General features: G+C 51.9%; 1 protein-coding gene across 4 annotated transcripts in view; it reads left to right on the top strand.

The window, feature by feature from the left end:
• The window catches only part of DPP6 (dipeptidyl peptidase like 6), a 922327-nt gene that overhangs the window by 745516 nt on the left and 156999 nt on the right, over positions 1-19812 (top strand). For all 4 annotated transcript variants that reach the window (XM_067041762.1, XM_059073588.2, XM_067041763.1 and 1 more), the window contains exon 8: positions 18374-18494. In XM_067041762.1, the coding sequence (XP_066897863.1) occupies positions 18374-18494 (121 nt within the window). The remainder of the gene's footprint in view (positions 1-18373; positions 18495-19812) is intronic.

Genomic DNA, 19812 nt, shown 5'->3' with positions numbered 1-19812 from the left:
GATCCCACATGCTGTGGAGCAACTAAGCCCGTGTACCACAACTACTGAGCCTGCGCTCTAGAGCCCCCGAACCACAACTACTGAAGCCCGCGTGCCTAGACCCCGTTCTCCACAACAAGAGAAGCCACCACAATGAGAAGCCCACGCACCGCAATGAAGAGCAGCCCCCGCTCGCCGCAACTAGAGAAAGCCCACGTGCAGCAATGAAGACCCAACGCAGCCAAAACTAAATTTAATTAATTAATTAATTTTTAAAAAAGATGCTAAGACATCGTTGATAGTCATCTGGGGGGTCTAGAATATGGCATATTAATTTTATTAAGATTCTCATCAAAATGAACATATGAAACTTAAAAATCTTTTAAAAGCATCTGTGTGCTCAGCCTCCTAGGTTATTGTCGCTCACTTGATATCCATCCAGAAGGAAGCATCAGTGAGATTCGTTAGGCTGCTTTCCATTAGGAACAGCACAGATGACAGATGCAACAATAGAACCTCCGTGAACAGTGAGCAGTATTTTAGATAAATCCTTGTGCGCTGGGGGGACTCCTCCAAAACCGGACACGTAGACACCACAACTTTTCATACTGACTTTCAGTAATTTCTCCATCATGAACTTCAAAGAAAAGTGAGCTGGGGCTTCCCTGGTGGCACAGGAGTTAAGAATCCGCCTGCTAATTCAGGGGACACAGGTTCGAGCCCTGGTCCGGGAAGATCCCACATGCCACAGAGCAGCTAAGCCCGTGCACCACAACTACCGAGCCTGCGCTCTAGAACCCGCGAGCCACAGCTACTGAGCCTGCGTGCCGCAACTACTGAAGCCCGCGTGCCTAGAGCCTGTGCTCTGCAACGAGAGAGGCCACTGCAATGAGAAGCCCGCGTACCGCAAGGAAGAGTAGCCCCCGCTCGCCGCAACTAGAGAGAGCCTGCGTGCAGCAACAGAGACCCAACTCAACCAAAAATAAATAAATTTTTTTTTTTTAAAGTGAGCCGTGGGCTTCCCTGGTGGCGCAGTGGTTGAGAATCCGCCTGCCGATGCAGGGGACACGGGTTCGCGTCCTGGTCTGGGAAGATCCCACGTGCCGCGGAGCGGCTGGGCCCGTGAGCCGTGGTCGCTGAGCCTGCACGTCCGGAGCCTGTGCTCCGCAACAGGAGGGGCCGCAACAGGAGAGGCCCACGTACCTCAAAAAAAAAAAAAAAAAAAAAGTGAGCCGTGTCCATGGACCTACAGTGCTCTCTGTTTTCTGTATACGCACAGCTGTCTCACCCTAAGGGAAGAGGAGAAATGGTCTAGCCAGCTGGGACTAGTTCCCTCCAAATGGGCCCCTCCTGATTCCGAGGCACCAGACGGGGCAGATTTCCTCCCCAGTCAGCCTCTGCATGTACCTTACAGACAGGCCAGTGGTTATTTCCCCTTTACAGCTGCCTTTATTCTCATTTTAACCTGACCTGCAGTATGTGAAAATGTTGAGGACAGAAAAATTAAAAAAACACCCTGGTTTCATTTGCTCTGATCTCTTTTCCCTCATGATAATGTCCATAAGCCCCATGCATTCAATGGTGTTTGAGCGCCTTCTGTTTGCCAGGCAACCCACAGCCTTAAGGACCACGAGCTGCTATGGCTCCACCATCCTATTTATACCAAATAGATAAAGCAAGGCTGGTAAAGCCAGGAACCTCTTTCACTGTTTTGCTTCATAATACGCCATCTTAGTTGGGCAGAAACAACCTGTGAGAAGCAACTTTAAAGTGTGTGTGGTTTTTTCTTTTGGTGGTACGCGGGCCTCTCACCGTCGTGGCCCCTCCCGTTGCGGGGCACAGGCTCCGGATGCGCAGGCTCAGCGGCCACGGCTCACAGGCCCAGCCGCTCCGCGGCACGTGGGATCTTCCCGGACCGGGGCACGAACCCGCGTCCCCTGCATCGGCAGGCGGACTCTCAACCACTGCGCCACCAGGGAAGCCCTAAAGTGTTTTGATGCAACTCAGACACCTTCCTAAGATTGTTTTTCTCCACACTAGCTACGTGGAATTCCTTAATGTTATGGAACAAAGTGGTGAGCATTTGGTGGATGGTCTGGGGCAGGATTGTAGGTGCTGCATGGAGAGAGAGCTTAGGAAGATTGAAGTATCAATAGGTAGTAAGGAATTTATTCCATTTTCAATTCTCCTTCAAACTTTGGCTCATAAACCAGGAGAAAGTCTTTTTTTTTTTTTTTTTTTTTTTTTTTTTTTTTTTTTTTTTGCGGTATGCGGGCCTCTCACTGTTGTGGCCTCTCCCGTTGCGGAGCACAGGCTCCGGACGCGCAGGCCTGGCGGCCATGGCTCACGGGCTTAGTTGCTCCGCGGCATGTGGGATCTTCCCGGACCAGGGCACGAACCCGTGTCTCCTGTATCGGCAGGCGGATTCTCAACCACTGCGCCACCAGGGAAGCCCCAGGAGAAAGTCTTTGACAGCCCCTAATACCTCCTAATCTCCCTTTGTAACAAAGAGAGCTACATCTCAGGTCCAGGTCTTTAATTAGACCTGGACAGAATTAGAAATAATGTTTTGTTTTGTTGGTGTTTATGCTTACTACCTCTTCACTGCTAAGCATACTGGTGTTCCCTTTACGCTAGGGAAACAAAATGTCCCTTGTAAATGAAACCTGTTTACATCTAAAGGGAAATGATTGGAAAAAATATCATAAATAGTAGTACTAATGGTGCTCAAATCAAAATCCAAAAACATCGTGGAGGTGGTTGGCGGTTAAGCAGACTTTGAGAGCCACTCCTATGGTGAGAAGAGCAGAGTTTAGAAGCAGCCCAAGCTGGACTGAAACCCAGCCCGCCACTCACAGGAGTGTATGATTTTAATGACCCCTCAGAGCCTCGGTTTCCTCATCTGTAAATAGGGTAGAAAGGCTGCCAGGGATGCCATGAAAGTTACTTAAGCAACTAATGTGCAGCTTCCTTGATGGAGTAAATGTTAGTTCCCTTTCTTGGCCACTGATGTGGAAGGAGAAATCTAATAGCATCTTGAATCTGAGCCAAAGGTATAATTTTGCTCAAATGATGAGAAAATTATAAAATGGAAAAACATAGACTTTGGAGCCAGGTGACCCTATTAGCTTTTTTGACCTTAAGTCAGTTTCCTCATCCATGAAACGAGGATAATTAAGATGCCTATTTTGCATGATTATTGGAAGAACCTGGGGTAATATATAATCAAATCACGTAGTGGTAACCACACAAAGTGCATAGAAGGCAGTAAATAATGGCTCTTGTTATGGTCCAGATTAGGGAATTACCACGACTTCCCTTCCTCGTTGGAACCGCCTTTGTCTTTCAGGTTGTGTCCTCATGTGCATAAAGCATTTTCCAGCATTTGGAGGGAAATCATTTAATAACTGTCTGGGGTCAAGAAGCACCAAGATGTATAGGAGTCATTCTCCCGGGCTTTGAAAATTGGGGTGTTTTCAACGATCACTTACGTGATTTAGGTGTCTGTGCAGATTCGAAATACAGGTGCACTCACCTCATTAATTAGAGGTTCAAGGCGTTGAAAGCACATCTACTCACCACCCTTTTCTCCTTGTGCCACTTTTATTTGAAAACTGTTATCTCTATTTTTCTACTGACAGTCTCATTCTGCCTTTCAAGAGGTCTTTTTTAGGATTAAAGGGTGGTAATTTGACTCCCCTAAAAGGAATTTTTATAAGGTGATAGCCTCTAAACTTAATGTGTGTTGGAGAACAGATCTTCCTTGACTTAACGATGACGTTTTGTCCCGATTAACCCATTGTAAATTGAAAATATCCTAAGCTGAAAAGTGCATTTAATACCCTAACCTACCGCGCATCACAGCTTAGCCAGCCCACCTTCAACAGCCTCAGAGCACTTCCAATGGCCTACAGGTGGGCAAAACCCTCTAACACAGAGCCTGTTTTATAGTGAAGTGTTGACTATCTCGTGTAATTTATTGGACACTGTACTGAAGGAGAAAAGCAGGTTGGCCTTCTGGGTCTGGAACAGTTGGCAGTGAGTGGTGGCCCTCCACCCCCCACCGCACCCCCTGCCCGCTGCCACGGGGCTGACTGCAGCTGCCCTGCGTCACGGGAGAGAGGATCGGACCACACGGCAGTGCCTGGGAAAAGAGCACATTCCAGAATTCCAAGTAACGCATATCGCTTTCACACCGTCATCAAGCGGAAAAACCATAAGTAGCACCATCCTGAGTCGGGGCTGCCTGTACAGCTGTTCCCTTGGGGCTGCTACCCGGCGCCAGTCCCCAATAAGGGAAGGCAACGTGATGCTGCCCTGAAGGAGGGCCCTCCTGACGGTGGTTCTGCTAAATCTCCTTCAAGTCCCGTCTCCGTAACTCCTAGTGATAGTTTGCAGCTTGTGTCTCCTGAAATTCTAAGGAGTTTGAAATTTTGCTTTATTAATTAACATTTTCATTCTGCTGACATTTTGGAGTGCACTGATTTTCCAGAAGTGCTAATTACCAAGCTCACCGCAGAAGACTGGCTGCATGTTAAAATATTCCATCTTATGCTCCCCGCTGAGCTCAATGCTGTCCTCATTCAGCAGAGCAGCCTCCACGTGGGCGGGAGGCCCTGGCGGGCGCAGCCCCTTCTGAACCCCGCAGAGCCCTGGCCTCGCTCCCTAGGCTGTGCTCCCGAAGCAGTTATGCCACATCTGTCTCTAAGTGTGTCCTTTGGTGCGAAACCCAACATGTGACGTCAGATAAGTAAAGCCTCTCCAGACCCCCCCCCCCGCCCCCAGCTCCAGGCCGGGCTCCTGTCACGTGACCTGTCACAGTCCTGTGGCTCCTTGTGAGTCTGGAAGGCCCTGGAAGGTTCTGGCTGAGCCTGAGCAAAAACAGAGGGACTCCCCTAAAGCACGGTCCCTGGTGTCATCATAATAGACGTACATAGACATGCGTGAAGGCTCGTGTGTGGACGTGTGTAGCTGTATAAGAAGATACGGGGGTTGGGGATTTATATACATGACTTTTTTCATTGATCATCCCAGAAATTTTCAACCCGTGATATAAATAATGGAGATCAGCTGAGCCCTCCCCACCAGTTACGAGTCACCCGAACCCGGGGTGACAGGCCACCCGGTGTTTGTGGGGCATATTCAGTGCTAACGCTGGGGCGGTCGGGACAAGCAGGAAGCCTGCTCACCTGCTAGCCACCCCCAAGGGGCATCGGTGCCCTCCCCTCGGCCCACAGTTACCTGCTCCTCCCTGGGCCCAAGCACATGCCTGCCCACCATCCTGCCCGACGACATCATCTCGTGGACAAGGTCGGTTAAGTCACCTTTCCCCGCCTGCTCCCAACATGCCTGAAAAACTGAGATTTGCCACCTGGGACAGCATTCCAAAAGGCATCTTCTGTTTTGTCATTAAAATGTGCCCTGGGTCTGTGGCCAGCGAGTGACAGTTGGAGAGAGGTGGGAGGGGGCCCAGACCCCGCCCGCTGTCCCCCACTCTCTGTGTGGGGCTGCAGTCCGAGATGCCGGTGCCCACTGAGGGATTACGCGAGGGCCGCGTGTGGCCCGTGGCCCGGTGTGCCTGCCGCTCAGCCTCCAGGAGCTGAGAGGGCTGGTGGGGCCCCAGGCCAGGAGCGAAGAACTCAGACGGCTCAGACTCATAGCATAAGCCCTGGCTTGCCCAGAGCTGTGCCCGTGTTTGGACGAGATAAAGGAAAAAGCGAGGACATTACTGTGGCATAAAGGAGATTAATATTTGGACAAGACGTATACACATGACATAATCTAGGAAGGTTATTACAGAATTTTAGAAGCTAAAGAGTCTTAAGCCCCCTGTTTTTTAAGACAGGGGATTGTGCTTACTGGTTGCTGCAAGTGGCATTCATGAATTAGAGGAAGCGAGATGAAGGTCGTCATAGAAGTCTTCCCGAAAGAGGCGGAGCAGACTTGGGCTTTGCAGAGCAGGACAGGAAGGCATTGCTATGGACTGAATGTTTGTGTCCCCCAAATTCACATATGGAAACCCTTATCCCCAGTGTGGTGGTATTAGGAGGGGGGCTTTGGGGGTGATTAGGTCAGGAGGGTGGAGCCCCCATGAATGGGATTCGTGCCCTTATAAGAAGAACCACGAGAGAGGTGATTTCTCTCTCTGCCACGTGAGGACACAGCAAGAGGACACCCTGTGTGAACCAGAGGAGGGTCCTCACCAGAACCCGACCCTGCTGGCACCCTGATCTTGGACTTCCAGCCTCCAGAGCTGTGAGCTATAAATGTTTGCTGTTTAAGTGGCCCAGTCTGTGGTGTTCTGTTGTAGCAGCCCGAGCTGCTGAGACTGGCTTTGGAGAAGAGGGTGCGGTAGAGGCCTCGACGCAGGGTGTCAGTGGCGGGGCTCTGAGTGGATGGGGCATCTCTGGCCATGAGGTTTTTGGCCTGGCTCTAAGCGATTGACCCTGAGATGCGTGGCCTTGGTGACTGAGTTCCTACGCACGTTTCTTTAACACCAATTACAGAGGATACTATGCGAGTGTCAGAGGCCGCAGAGCCAGATCCTGGAGCCGGCAGCCCGGGCCAGACCTCAGCTCACGCCTGACACGTTGGGCAAATCACTTAAACTCCCTGCGTGTCATCTTCCTCCAGCTGGGGATCAGAGCGGCACCGCCATGGGCTTATAGGAGGTGTAACTGAAAATCCCTGTGATGCTACATTCATGGTTGGTTTTTTTTTTTTCTGGCCACGCCCGCCGCACAGCACGCAGGATCTTAGTTCCCCACCCAGGGATCAAACCTGTGCCCCTGCATTGAGAGCTCAGAGTGTTAACCACTGGACCGCCAGGGACGTCCCAGTGTTTGTTTAATGAAAGAGCTGTGGCCGGTGGTGTGGGGCGAGCAGCCCGGGGACTCTCACCAGGCAGGTGACAGGAGAGTGACCGGGACCAGCACAGGTGGGGTCAATCCCAGGGCCACCCTGTGTCAGTCCAGAGAGAGGTCTGCAGGGGGGAGGGCGGAGGCAGGCCTGAGGGCTCCAGCAGGGCAGCAGAGCCTTGCCCAGAGGGAGGGGGGCGGGGGACATGGTGCTGGCTTCCAGAAGGTTCCTGACTCCAGCGCTCATCACTGGGTCTCACGTGATGTTGGAATTAGCGGCTCCACTGCGGGCTTCGGATCCCAGATTTAGGAACTAGAGGGGATGTGAACGTGCAGTGTCGACTGCGAACGGGGACCTTCCCAGGTGCTCTGCACAGACACGCAAGGTCACCTAATGGATGAGAAAGTTAGTCTGGGGCATCTGGCGGGTGGTGGAGCCGGCCCTGAGTCCAGGCTGCCACCCTCGGGAGATGCTCCTACCCCTCGCCTCCTGCCCCAAACACTCGTGTGCCCACTGGCAGCTCAGTGCTCTCCCCGGCCCCTGCGCAGCCCTCCCCCAGCCGGAGGCCTCCAGGGACGTGTGTGGTATCTGAGAGCCAGAGTCTGCATGGGGGCTGGCTCCGGTGCTCCCGCTGCAACGGAAGGGCAGGAATGCCTGGCACAGGCTCAGGGTGGCCCTGTCTGGTCCCTCCAGCCCCGGTCCCGGGCGTCGGAGGATGGGACCAGACGCTGAGGTCAGCCGCGGCGGTGGGAAGACGCTGAGGTCTCTTTGGCATCGGTGACTTAGGTGCCCAGTTAGGGCTGGTCCTGGAGCAGCAAAGCCTCGATGCCCCAGGGCCTGAGGTGCTCACTGTGTCTTCTCTGTGTCTCTGGGATGTGTATTGCTTTTCATGTGAATTATCCATTGACATAGGGACTCGTTTCAGACAGAGGCAGCAAGGAAGGAATCAGTGAGTGACAGGGGTGGTGTTGAAAGTGAAAGTATGGCCTCTCTGAGGTCCTAGGACTGCAGGCTGGGATTCTGTGCCCTGCTGGCTCCCCTGCCTCTGTGTGCCCCCAGCTGGTGTGGTGGATGCTTGTTTCCAGCCCCTTTCCCATCATGTGTGACACCCCTTGGCGGTTAAGATGCTGGCGTGTTCATTATTTTATCCCCATTTCCCAGTACTGGTGCCAGGCTCATTTTTAGGTAGTTGATTAATTTTTACTATTTATTTTCCCATTGTAAAAATAATACAAACTATAGAAAGTAAAAAATACAAAAAGTAGGGGAAAAAACTTCTTGTAAAAGGACCAATAGATCCAGTATCCATAGACAATTACTATTAATATTTTAGTGTGTTCTCTTAATCTTGTTTCCAAGAATAGAATCACGTATAATAATAACTATAGTTATAATAATTATCGTTAATATATATATATCCCAACTTTGTGCCCAGCGTGATTCAGTTAGCATTTTATATAATTAAATACTTGTTCTAAACATAATTGGTTATATATTTACTGCGTAAAGCATCAGACTGTATCATTAAAAAAATATTGCTGCTTCTACGAATTTTCAGAACTCGTTGCTAATGTAATTCAGTTGCATTGCTATTTAAATCAGCATGTATTTAATTATATCCCATGGTTGATTAAATTAATATGTATTTAGTAGTTGATTATTTTCTATAAATTAATACCCATGGCATCTTTCTTGTGACTTTTCTGGTTTTATTCTGGGTGCATTCATCTTTTGTTGTCTCGGTGTGTAAATAATAGCAAAGATCCCTGACGAGAGTGTGACAGGTAGCAGAAATCACCTTTCAGGACTTCACAGTGTAGCCCGGAGCCGGTCCCAGCAGAACCACGGCGAGTGTCTCCTGAGCGTAAATGCCAGGGATGGTGGGCTTCGGGCTGGACTGTCTCTCATCCCCACCCCACCCTCTGGGGAGAAGCTGAAGAGCAGTAACAAGCTGGGAGGTGAAGAGCCGAAAGAAAGAGGAGCTTCAAAGACCGCGAATAACCTTCAGACCAGGTAATGAGCCCCTAGCGGCTGAAGAGAGGTCGGCTGTTTATCACATCACCTTGGAGAATAAAGTCCTAAGACCAGTCACCCGGGCAACGTCGGAGGGAATGTGTCTGAGAGGGCTGAGCTGGCATGTCCGGGACGGGGTTAGTGGCGTCAGTGCCCTACTCAGAGCAGCACTGCACACTTCAGGCACCTGGTACGATGCAGGTGGTCCAACCAGGAAGGTCCGAATGACGTTGCGGTGGCAGCACTGCTGGCCTTATATTTGGACTGTATACAAAAAGGCCTGGAAACTTAGCATGAAAAAAATGGATTTCTTCATCCCCTTAGGAAGATACTGGAAAATTCATTCACTTCGTTGGAGTCAGAAGACGGTGTTTGGCAGCCGATGGGGCTTGAACTGAACTGCGGTACGAAAAGATGGAGAGGGCGCCTCGGGCTGATTCTGCTACTCAGTGCGTTGTACGTTCGTCATGTCTCTCAGGGCTTCTAGAGAGTTTTCAGATCCACTCCCGCGAAGGCCCAGCGCTCCAGCCGTTCCCACCAGCAGAGCTGCTCAGAATTGTTCATGACTTTCAGCTGGAAGCAGCAGCAAATGGAGGTGTGCGTCAGAGTCACCGGAGGGCCCGCTGACACTCACTTGGTCTGGGGAGGGTCCTGATTCTCGCAATCAGGATTCTCACGGGTTCCCAAACGCTGCTGGCGCTGCTGGTGCTGGAATCACGGGCATGTGGGTTAAGCAGTTCGTTTCTAATTCTGTCGCTAAGTAGCTCTGTGACCTCGGGTGAGAGCTTAGCCTCTCTGAGCCTGCTCCTCAGCTCTACAAGATAGCAGGGTGTCCAGACAGTGAGAGGCCACAGACCACGGACTCTGCAGTCGCGCTGCCTCGGCCCGAATCCTGGCTCTTCCAACAGACAAGGTGCATCATCTTGGGCGAGTGTCCATGCTGGTGTCCAGGACAGAAAGTGGCTCTCACAGACAGCCCAGAGCCACAGGACATGGGCGAGGGACGGCTTCAAACCGGGCACACGGAGAGTGGAGATTTCCGCGACGCGCTCAGCCACAGCATCCAGGCGTAGAACAGAAGCAAATGTTCTCCTAAGTCGGGTGACCCAGTAAATCCAGTCGTCCTTTTGTTGGCACAATAAGCGTGTTGCCACAGAGCAGCTGTCGCTGTGCTAGTGCTTACAGCACATCTGAGGATTGCTTTGGCTCAGCCCAGGAGGCAGTGCGCCGTGGAGAGAGGTGGGGCTCTCCGGGGGTTGCCACGCGGCCCGAAAGCCCCTGTGAGAGGCCCTTTGTGTGGCTTTGAAGTGGCCTTCCCCCCAAGACCCTCTAAAGAAACGCACCTCGCTCAGCAGTTAACGCTGATCCCAGACGGACGGTTCCATGGCATTTCCTGGTGACATTGACAGTGCCCGTCCCCACAGAGCAGGGAACTGGGCTGCCTGAGGGACGGGATGGCCCCGTCCAGGCGCTGCCGTGGACAGCGCAGGCTCTCAGGCAGGGGCTGTGGTGCCAGCTAAAGACACAAGAGGGAAGGACAAGTGGGCGGGCGTGGCCCGCAGAGGCAGATCCATGGTGGTTCAAGTTCATTCAGGGTGGACGAGCTGTTTTCATAGTCAGAATAGCTGCTGCTTATCCCACCCCCAGCCTGAGACTCTCGAGGGGCCATGCCACTTGACTGTCCTGTTCCTCGTGTCTAGGTGGGCTCATGGCTTCCCCCCGTGCCCCGCCTCCAGGGGTTCCCGGGGGCACCAGCGTCCGTCCACTCGCCCATGTCAGATCAGGAGACGCCTTCACACCTGCCTTCCCTTGCCTGTGTCCAGGCAGCAGTGCGCCCTGGGAACCCACCCCTGTCGCTGCAGTCCCACCGTTGGGCCAACACCGCCCAAGCCTCCACTGTCCCTTGGACCATCCCCCGGGACCCCTTGCCCTCTGCCCGCCCCCTGCACGGCAACAGCGTGTCATGGAAAACACAGCACCATCTTCTCACTCGCTCTCTTAAAACAGCCAACGACCACGATGCCGCCAGAGCTCTCCAGGTGCTCCGCTGCTCTTAGAAGGAAGCGCAGAGTCAGTAACGTGGCCTATGGGACCTGCACGGCTTCCCGGGCCCTTCTCCAGCCTCACCCCCGACACGGCCTGCCTTGACCTGGCCCCCCGGCCCTTCATTCCACACGGGCCGCCCCGTTTGCCAAGACGGACAGAGGCCTCTCTCCCCTGCGATGCCCTGTGCCCCTCCCCCCACGGCTGCCGCCCACCCTCCATGTCCTCCCAGCTCAGAAGCCATTCTCAGGGAAGACCCCCAGCCCAGGCCAGGCAGGGGCCCTGTCACCTGGCCTTACAGCGCTTGGCCCTCCCAGCACTTCTTATCCTGGCCCGGCCATCCGTGGGCAGCCCCGCAGCTCAGAGGCCCTCGGGGAGAAGAGAGAGCTTGGAAGGTGTTCGCACCAAGCTCAGGCCAGGCACCCGCTGGCTGCTTCCCCGTCGCGGCCCCGCCCCGAGGCCCTGGGTGCGTTACGAGCCTCACATCTCTGTGGTCGAGATGAAATTGCTCAACTCCCATATCACAGGGGACACTGAATACGGCCATCAGCTCCTCAGGAGCTTAATTTCATTTATGGACTTTTTCCTCGGCTTTGAAAAAACATCTCTGAACTCTCCAAGTTAAAATGTGGGCTCATCAAGTGAGAGGGATCCCGAGAGCTTTTTCTCGGTGGGTGACTCTGAAAAGGAAGCTTTTCCTTGACCGTTTAAGGGCTACGCTGAGGGGAGGGTCTTTATGGTGGTGTTTCAGATGTTTCTTCTTGATTTTGGTTGACGTTTGAAAGGATGAAAAATGTGAGTACTTTCTGACAAGAAGAATGGTTTTAGATCATGTACAGGACTTTCTCTTTCTTGGCACTGAACTCTGCTCTTTGGCATTAAATCCTGCATTAGTTTGCTGCATCAAAATGTGATGTGATGTCTTCCGCTGATTTTTGGAGGAAAGGGCGGAGGGGGCAGTATTGACATGAGAAGCTGAGAGAACCCTGCTATTAGAATGCTGTCCTCGTAGCAAGGATCCAACGGGCTGATGATACTTATTATGCTAATAGTGCATTTCCTTTAAATGTGCTTTATAACCCTCAAGGTTTTCTCCAGCAAAACTGTCTCCTTTTATCCTCCCAATAGCACCACAAGGCTGGCACGGCAGGTGTGATTATCTGTATTTATGGGTGGCAAAATGCAGCGGCAGAACAGCAAGTGAATTTTGCCACGTCCCACCTCTGCCTGGGCAGGAACCAACATGAGAGCCAAGTGTGCTGAATTTCAGGCGATGGATTAACTGGGGAAATGACACGCTCACACAGAACAGACTCGGGAGTCTTGGCCGCCTGCACAGGTCAGAGGAGAGCTTGCTGAGCAGCTGCTCAGCGCCCTGCCTGGCTGACCGGAGGTGCTCACACGCCTGTTTGTGGGGTTGGTGTGACGCTCCCAAACTGGATATAAGGACCCACCGAGAATCTGGAAAACCCGCCTTGATCAGCAGCTTTGCCACCCCCCCACCCCGTCATGGCATTTTCCAGGCACAGTTACAACTAGAGCGATGGAAGGTCTCTTCCTTGCCCCACTGAGCAGTAGATGGCCAAAACAGGGAATACGGAGGAGCAACGGACAGTAGGGGGAGAGTTTATTCACTCTACAGATTGGCCAGTTCCTGCAGCTGAGCTTTGAGTAATCGGAGAGTGATTCTCAGCGCCTGTACTTGTTGACGTGGGAAGACACGTGTCTGCACATGTATACGTCTGTTATTCCCCTTCAGTTCAGAGGCTACAGCTTCCACCGTCATCAGGTTCTGTAGATACGGTTTGAAAAGGGCAATTATACTTTGTTTCCAGCAGTCTTTCTCACATCACATCGTCTACACGAGAAGAGTCTCTTTCGATGTGGCTTGCTGACTGCTGCTTGGAGCGTGCGGCCAGTCTCTGCCCCCGTCGGGAGAGCGCGCGGCTTTCTCAGCGACTTTGGGTATTGTTGTCCAGTCTGAGAGTGTAGTAAACAAATACTCCCGTTGTAGTAAGATTTCTTTCGGTTCTTCATGAATATAAACACTTCTGTATGATCAGTACTCTGTGTGGTTCTCCGATCTACCTGTTCCCGTCCTCCACGCATTTTTTTTAATTGCACAATGAACATGATTCGTGATTTCTATTCATAGGGGTTTATCCGAGGGAGATGTCAGAGGTGCCGTGAGGTACAAAGATGCACACGAGAGCATTTTTATGGTAATAAAAAACAGAATAGATGTCAAACAGTAGGGACATTATTAAATAAACTATGGTATATCTCCTAAAAGGCATGTCTCAGAGAATGCTCACTGACACGAAAAAACATGGCTGATGTAGATTCTAAAACAGTGTGCAAGCCCGTATACGTTATATGACTTTAGTTTTATTAAAACCAGGTTTAACACCCCACCAACCAACACACACATTCCCTCCCTCCCTCCCCCCCCCATCTAGGAGGGAATAAAATACAAGAAAGTGTATTTTAATAGTCCTGTTTTGTGTATGTGTGTGGTTTGTAGGGTTGTGACCTTTTAACTTTCTCCCGTATATTCTGTAATAATGGTGCATGTGCAAAGTCGGGGTTTGGTGGCTTGTGTTGCCCTGTTTTCCACCTTCATAGTCAGCCGAACTGATGTGTGATCTCCAACCAGCCAGTTTGCTTTTCAAAAACATGCCCAGGGCTGTTTCACTGCTCCCTCCTTTTAGTGTTGCTCCATATCCCTTCTTGTAACTGTTCCACGGTACCTTTACTCTGGCAACAACTCCGAAGTCCCACCATCGCCTGGTTTCTCCTGACACGAACCCAGGGAAGAGGGGCCATTCTCGGAGCCTGATGGCTGCTGGAAAACACCCACTGCGGGGGGCGGGGATGTCTCACGTCCGCCAAGCAGGTGTGCTGCCTCGCAAGTCCACAGAGGCCACGCCTGGCACCAGCTGGACCCAGAAGGGTGTAGACGGGAGCCGTTGGCCGGCAGGCGGTCTCGGGTGCGCCTCCCCTGCAGGGTTCCATGCAGCCATCCAGCCGACAGCTGCGCGGCAGTGTCTTCTCCCCGTCCCCCCGCCGGTGACAGCTCAGAACACGGGAACCCTGTGGGTGGGAGTGGAATCCCTGCGAGGTGCCCAGAGGGAAGTGCCCGGTGACCGGGATCATGCACTCGGGGGGTCACGGCGATGGCTTCTTCCCAGTTTACAGTTCTCCTCAGCCGGTTGCAACGTCCCAGAAATAGCGTCACCTACCATTAGAGCCCACGTCCACCCTTACCAGGTGTCCAGGGCGAGAGAAACAGAAGGTTACCTGAAGGTCAGTTTCTGTGCAGGGGGAACCGGCCATTAAGTTCTGAGCGCAGGAGGGTTTCCCAATCTGTTAGCCACAGTTGGTAATTCTGACTTGCTGTTATGTGGCCTGTAGATGAAACCGTTCAGGGCACCAGAGGGGACACAGCACGCCCAGAAATTAAAGCCGTGTGGACACAGGGACCTGATGGGCGCCAGCCTCCCGAGGACACGCCGGCCTCTCCTCCGCAGAGTCTGCCGGAGGGTGTGTTGACCGGGTGGCAAGGGTTAGTGACAGAATTTCCATGTTCTGGTGACATGGTTTATCTGCGTGCAGTGCTCCAGTGATGTCAGTTCACTGTGCGGCGTTTCCAGTGGGATTAGAATGGCCTACAGCAGGGACGATCCCATTTGCTGTACGAGTACATCGCTTCCTTATGACCACTGCTGAGCCAGTGGGCGGTACCGTGAGCACCCAAACTGTTCTGCTTCACGCTATAAATTAAGCTTAATGTCATATATAACGGGATCGTCCATCCTCGCTTATTGTGGAAGTGTTAGTAAAATTGTGCCTGGTCGGGAAATGGGGTGACCCAAAAGAGGAAGTAGAAAACCAGAGGAAAAGCAATTAGTAAACTGTGACCACTCCCAGGGTGCCTTCTCGAGATCAGGACGGTCGCTATACTGTGTCGGTTAGAGAAACCTAGGCTGACATGATAGCTGGGGGTTTTAGCTGAAATACAGAGAATCGGTTTCCCCCCTTGATAGCAGCATGTTGGGTTCACTATGAATGTTGCGTTTTGCCTTCATGATAAATAGTTCTCCTTTCGAATACAAGTGTAGTAATAGCATCACTAATTAATTGGCTAAATGTCTTTTCCTGATCTCAGACACTCATAAGACCTTTGGATTCAACAATGTTCAGTATGGAGGAAACCTTAGGGACCATCCAGTCAACCTCGTATTTTGTAGTGAAGGACGTGAGATTCAGTGAAGTTAAGTAGTAACCTGCTCAGAGCTGGACAGCTAGTTGTCTCAACTAGAATTTAGGTTTCTACTTCTACTGCTCATTCTCTATTTTATAATTCCACCGGAGCTGTGCTGCTCTCTTTTAGTCAAGCACTGAGCTGTTCAGTACGTTTTCCTTTGGGCCTTGTTTGTCCAGAACTAAAAGCTAAGTTGTGCCCAATTATGGTAATTATCCCATTCCTGGTTCCTGAGATAATGAGCTCCGCCTTTAGCTCCGTGTGTGTTTGAGCTGAGCTTTATGGTAAGCACCCTGTGAAAATGTGGGTATTCTTCCTGGTCTAGCTCAGGTGTCACCTCCCGCAGGAAGCGTCTCCTGATCTCTCCAGGCGCACAAACCTTTATAATGATGAGAGTAACTGCAACAAGAGTAGGTGTTACTGAGCCCTGGCTTTGCGCCGGCCACTGTTCTCAGTGCTTCGAAGTTGTCGGTCCACTGAGCCTCATAGCCACCCTAAGACGGAGTTCTGCATTGATCTCTGCTGACAGACAAAGAAACGGAGGCAGCGAGGAGTCCGGCACTGGCTCGGGTCCTGCAGCAGGTGTGCTGTGCACCCACCTGCAGGGCCTGGAGTGGGCTGAGCTGTGTAGAACCCAGACTCCCATTTGTAGACGTGAACATCTTTAAAGCAAATGCACTGTTCCTTAGAGCTTGTTTCCTTTTGTTTTCCTTCCATTAAAAATAAAGCCAAGAGGAAAAGGGATTTAATATCTATCATAGCAAATTTTACTTCTTCAGAATATTAATTGTCTACGGTCCGATTTGATTCAAAATTTATTGTAGGCTTAGAACACATAAAAGACGTTGAAACTTCATAATACATCTTACCCTTAGGCAAACTCGTAAGAGCAGCTACTGAAATTAAATGAGGATGTGTACTTGTGTCTAGAAGTTTTCCAGCTCATTTCTGGTTGAAGTGAACCTTTAAGAGGCAGGAGGCCGGAGCAGGAAGCTAATACTTGATACAGCTTTCAACTCCAGGCTTCCATGACAGCGATCTATGGGAACTGCCCTTTCTACATCTTCAGTTTAAAATGTCAATATTTATGCTGTTTCCTACACTTGCAAAATACCCTTTCTCACTGGTCTCTTAAATGACACTGACAGTATTTTTTTTAGAATTTCTTTTTAAAAAAATCTGATTGAGTCCTGTTCTTGAGTTCCACAAAACTCAGTTTCCACAGACATTGGATATTTGCATCATGTGCTTAGGTCCTTGTGGGGGTAGCAGGCAAAGAATTTAGATACAGAAAACACAGGGCAGAATTGAGCAGTGCCTGGAGAACGGGCTAATTTATACGTTAAGAGCTTTGGGAGACATTAGATTTGTCCTGGGCCACTGCTTCATAGATTTCGTTGCACACTGGAACCGCCCAGGGTGTTTCTTTAAAATACTGATGCCAGGGGACATCCCTGGTGGCGCAGTGGTTAAGACTCCGAGCTCCCAATGCAGGGGGCCCGGGTTCGATCCCTGGTCAGGGAACTAGATCCCCCATGCATGCTGCAACTAAGGAGCCCGCAAGCCGCAACTAAGACCCAGCGCAACCAAATAAATCAATATTTTTTAAAATAAAAAATAAAATACTCATGGCAGGGTCCCACCCCTAGATCCTAACCACTGGGCTGGGCTCTTGGACCCCTGGCTGTAGGGTATGTCAGAGCTCCTCAGACCACTCTGATACACGTCAGGATTCGAGAGCCACTGACCTACCCCACCCGCCCCCCGGCCCCAGGGAATTTGGGGCTGACCTAAGGTCCAAACTGTAGCATCTTCCAAGGCACCCCAGGCTGCACGTGGGCCACCCAGCTGCTCCAGGGAGCGGCTGGGGAACCACTCTGTCTCCTCCTGCAGCTTCACTCCCCACGCGCAGGGCATCGCCCCGCTGTCCCCGGCTGGTCCACCTCCGTCTGTGCCCACCATCCCCCCGGCGGCCGACGGGCCGACTCCTGCCCTGCCTCCTCATCTGCACGGGCCTGCGCTCGCCCACAGAAGACCTGCCTCTAGCCACGTTGCTCCCCTTCTCGAGCTTCTGCCAAGGCCTTGCTGCTGCCTCTGGGGTCCTGTAGCCCCTGGCGGACCCGTGGGGGCTGGCACCTGCCCCTCCCCCAGGCCCTGGGCTTCCACTCCTGTGCCGCCCCTCCTCACGCCCGGCAGGCCCGGCCACAGGGGCTTCTCGTCCAGTTCCCCAGGCCCATGCCTGCCCCTGGTTCTCTCTCACGCTGTTTCCTCCGTGTGACCTGATTTCTCAGAATCCTGACCCCTGCCACAGCACGGGCGAACCTTGAGGACGCTATGCTCGGTGAAATAAGCCAGACGCAGAAGGACAGGCGCTGCGCGGTTCCCGTCTCGCACGGGGTCCCCGGAGTCGTCAGATTCCTGGACACAGAGAGCAGAAGGGTGGGGGCCGGCTGGGGGGGGGAGGAGTCAGTGTTCCATGGGGACAGTTTGAATTTCGCAGGATGCAAAGAGTCCAGGAGATGGCGACGGTGCACAGCAGTGTGAACGCACTTAACGCCGCCGAACTGTACACGTAAACGTGGTCAAGGTGGCAAATTTTGTGTCATGTATGTTTTACCACAATAAAAAAACTTTTTTCCAGTCACTTCCTCAGGGACTCCTTGCCTGTCCTTTGGCCTAAGTTAGTGGTACTGTTATGTGTTCCCAGAGCTCCTCAGAACATTTTCCTGTTAAAGTTTGTCTTCTTTTCCGGATTGTGAGTAAAGGCACATGGTACGTCCCGCCTCTTTGCTCCCTGTGCTCTCCCAGGATTGGCGCGGAGTTGGTGCCCGCTAAGTAACTTCTCATACGTGTTGAGTGAATAAATCTCAGATTTCAAGCTTCCCAGCCCACCACTCACAATTCCTAGGAAAAATACAATTGCTAAGATAGTCAAAGCCATTTGATATTAACATCCCCAAGAGTATCAGACAGATTGTCTGGTCGTGGTAAATGATAACCACAGGTGAACTCTGTGGAGTTTGAGTCTCCAGTTGACCTTAAATGTAGATGATTTTGGAGTTGGGCGAGCTCCAAAGGGTCCCAAGACTACGTCTGTTCTGTCAGATAAATGCAAAGGAACATGCAGGCCACGTTGCTGGTCTGGGATTCTTACAGAATACCCTATTTGTAAGCACTTCCTTGATTAACGCTATGTTTTTTCTCTTTCCAAATTAGATATTTATCTTTGAAAACAATATCTACTACTGTGCACACGTCGGGAAGCAGGCCATCCGTGTGGTCTCAACTGGGAAGGAAGGCGTGATTTACAACGGCCTTAGCGACTGGCTGTACGAAGGTACGTACGCGGGACGTGGGGGGCTTGGTTCCTGCGGTCGCTGCTGCTGCTGCATCACGGGGGTTGGCCGTGGTGGTGTCTCTTCTGACTCTGTCAATTAAACTCCATTTCTTGAGGTTCTGCTAAATTACAAAGAGACTGTGGAGGCTCGGGAAGCAGCAGGCGACCATTGGGGGCCTGCGGTGTCAAGCACTCACCTGGTGGCCAGGGGGGAAGGGCATCTTACAACCCTGTGCTGTGCTGGGGAGTGACTCCAGGAACAGTCAGGACCCCAAACGTGCGGGTTTCCTGCTCCCTTTCTGAGAGGTTGAGTGCCTGGTTCTGCCTGGGGAAGGGAGAGCTGGAAAAGACATCAGAGGGTAAAGCTTCCAAAAGAAACGCGTCAGGGTGGCCTGCTGGCCTGTGTGCATCCGCCTCATTGGGCGTTTTCTGCTACTGGTTTTCCTCTGGCACCAGAGGACTCCAGCGGTGTGCATTGTTAAATGACTAAAAATCTGAGTGAGAAGCTCTCTTCTTAAGCACTTATAACCCATCTCCACGTTAGTGACAACTTCCGTCGTGACAATAACAGTCCTGTGTTGATTGCGGTTAGTTGCCAGGCGCTATGCTAAGCACTTTAGTGCTTTTTATTTCCTCATTTACCCGCCGCGTTAGTCCAGGCTGCTATAAGGAATACCCCAGACTGGGCGGCTGAAGCGACTTTTATTTCTCGTAGTTCTGGAGGCTGGGAAGTCCAAGATCAGGGCTCCAGCAGAGCTGGTGTCTGGTGAGGGCTCTCTTCCTGGCTTGCAGACGGCCGCCTTCTCCCTGTGTCCTCACACGCCGGAGGGAGAGAAAGTCATGGGGAGGACTTTATGTGCTATCTCCTTTCTGGAAATGCAGATGTCAACGGGATGCTGACGCAGCCCAGCACTGGGCTGATAAACAGCTTGTGCTCTTGTCAGCCTACTGGTCTGAGACCACATGATCACAGGAGGAATTCACTGTGCTGGGCTGGGGCAAGTGGGGGGGGGCGGGTCAGGGGACCCCCAACGGGGCCTGGGCATGATCAGGCCCAGAAAATATCACGTTTCCTCAGTGCCGTGCATTCCTCAAGCTGGGTTCCACATTGCAGGGGCTCATGTGTCCTAAGGGACAGAGCGGGTGGACCTGTATGCTTCGTCCTACTTCCCGGCGTGAGTTCACGGAAGTCACTGAAGCACGAGGTTGACTTGATTTCCTTTTTTTTTAAAACTGCGATGTAAGTCGTGGACAATAAAATGCACAATTATAAAGACACGGTTTCATGGGTTTGACAGAGTATACACTGGGCAGCCCC

The sequence above is a fragment of the Kogia breviceps genome, chromosome 9 (genome assembly GCF_026419965.1).
Source record: "Kogia breviceps isolate mKogBre1 chromosome 9, mKogBre1 haplotype 1, whole genome shotgun sequence".
Taxonomy (NCBI): domain Eukaryota; kingdom Metazoa; phylum Chordata; class Mammalia; order Artiodactyla; family Physeteridae; genus Kogia; species Kogia breviceps.
Note: the sequence above shows the minus strand (reverse complement) of the source record. Positions and strands in the feature narration are given on the sequence as shown.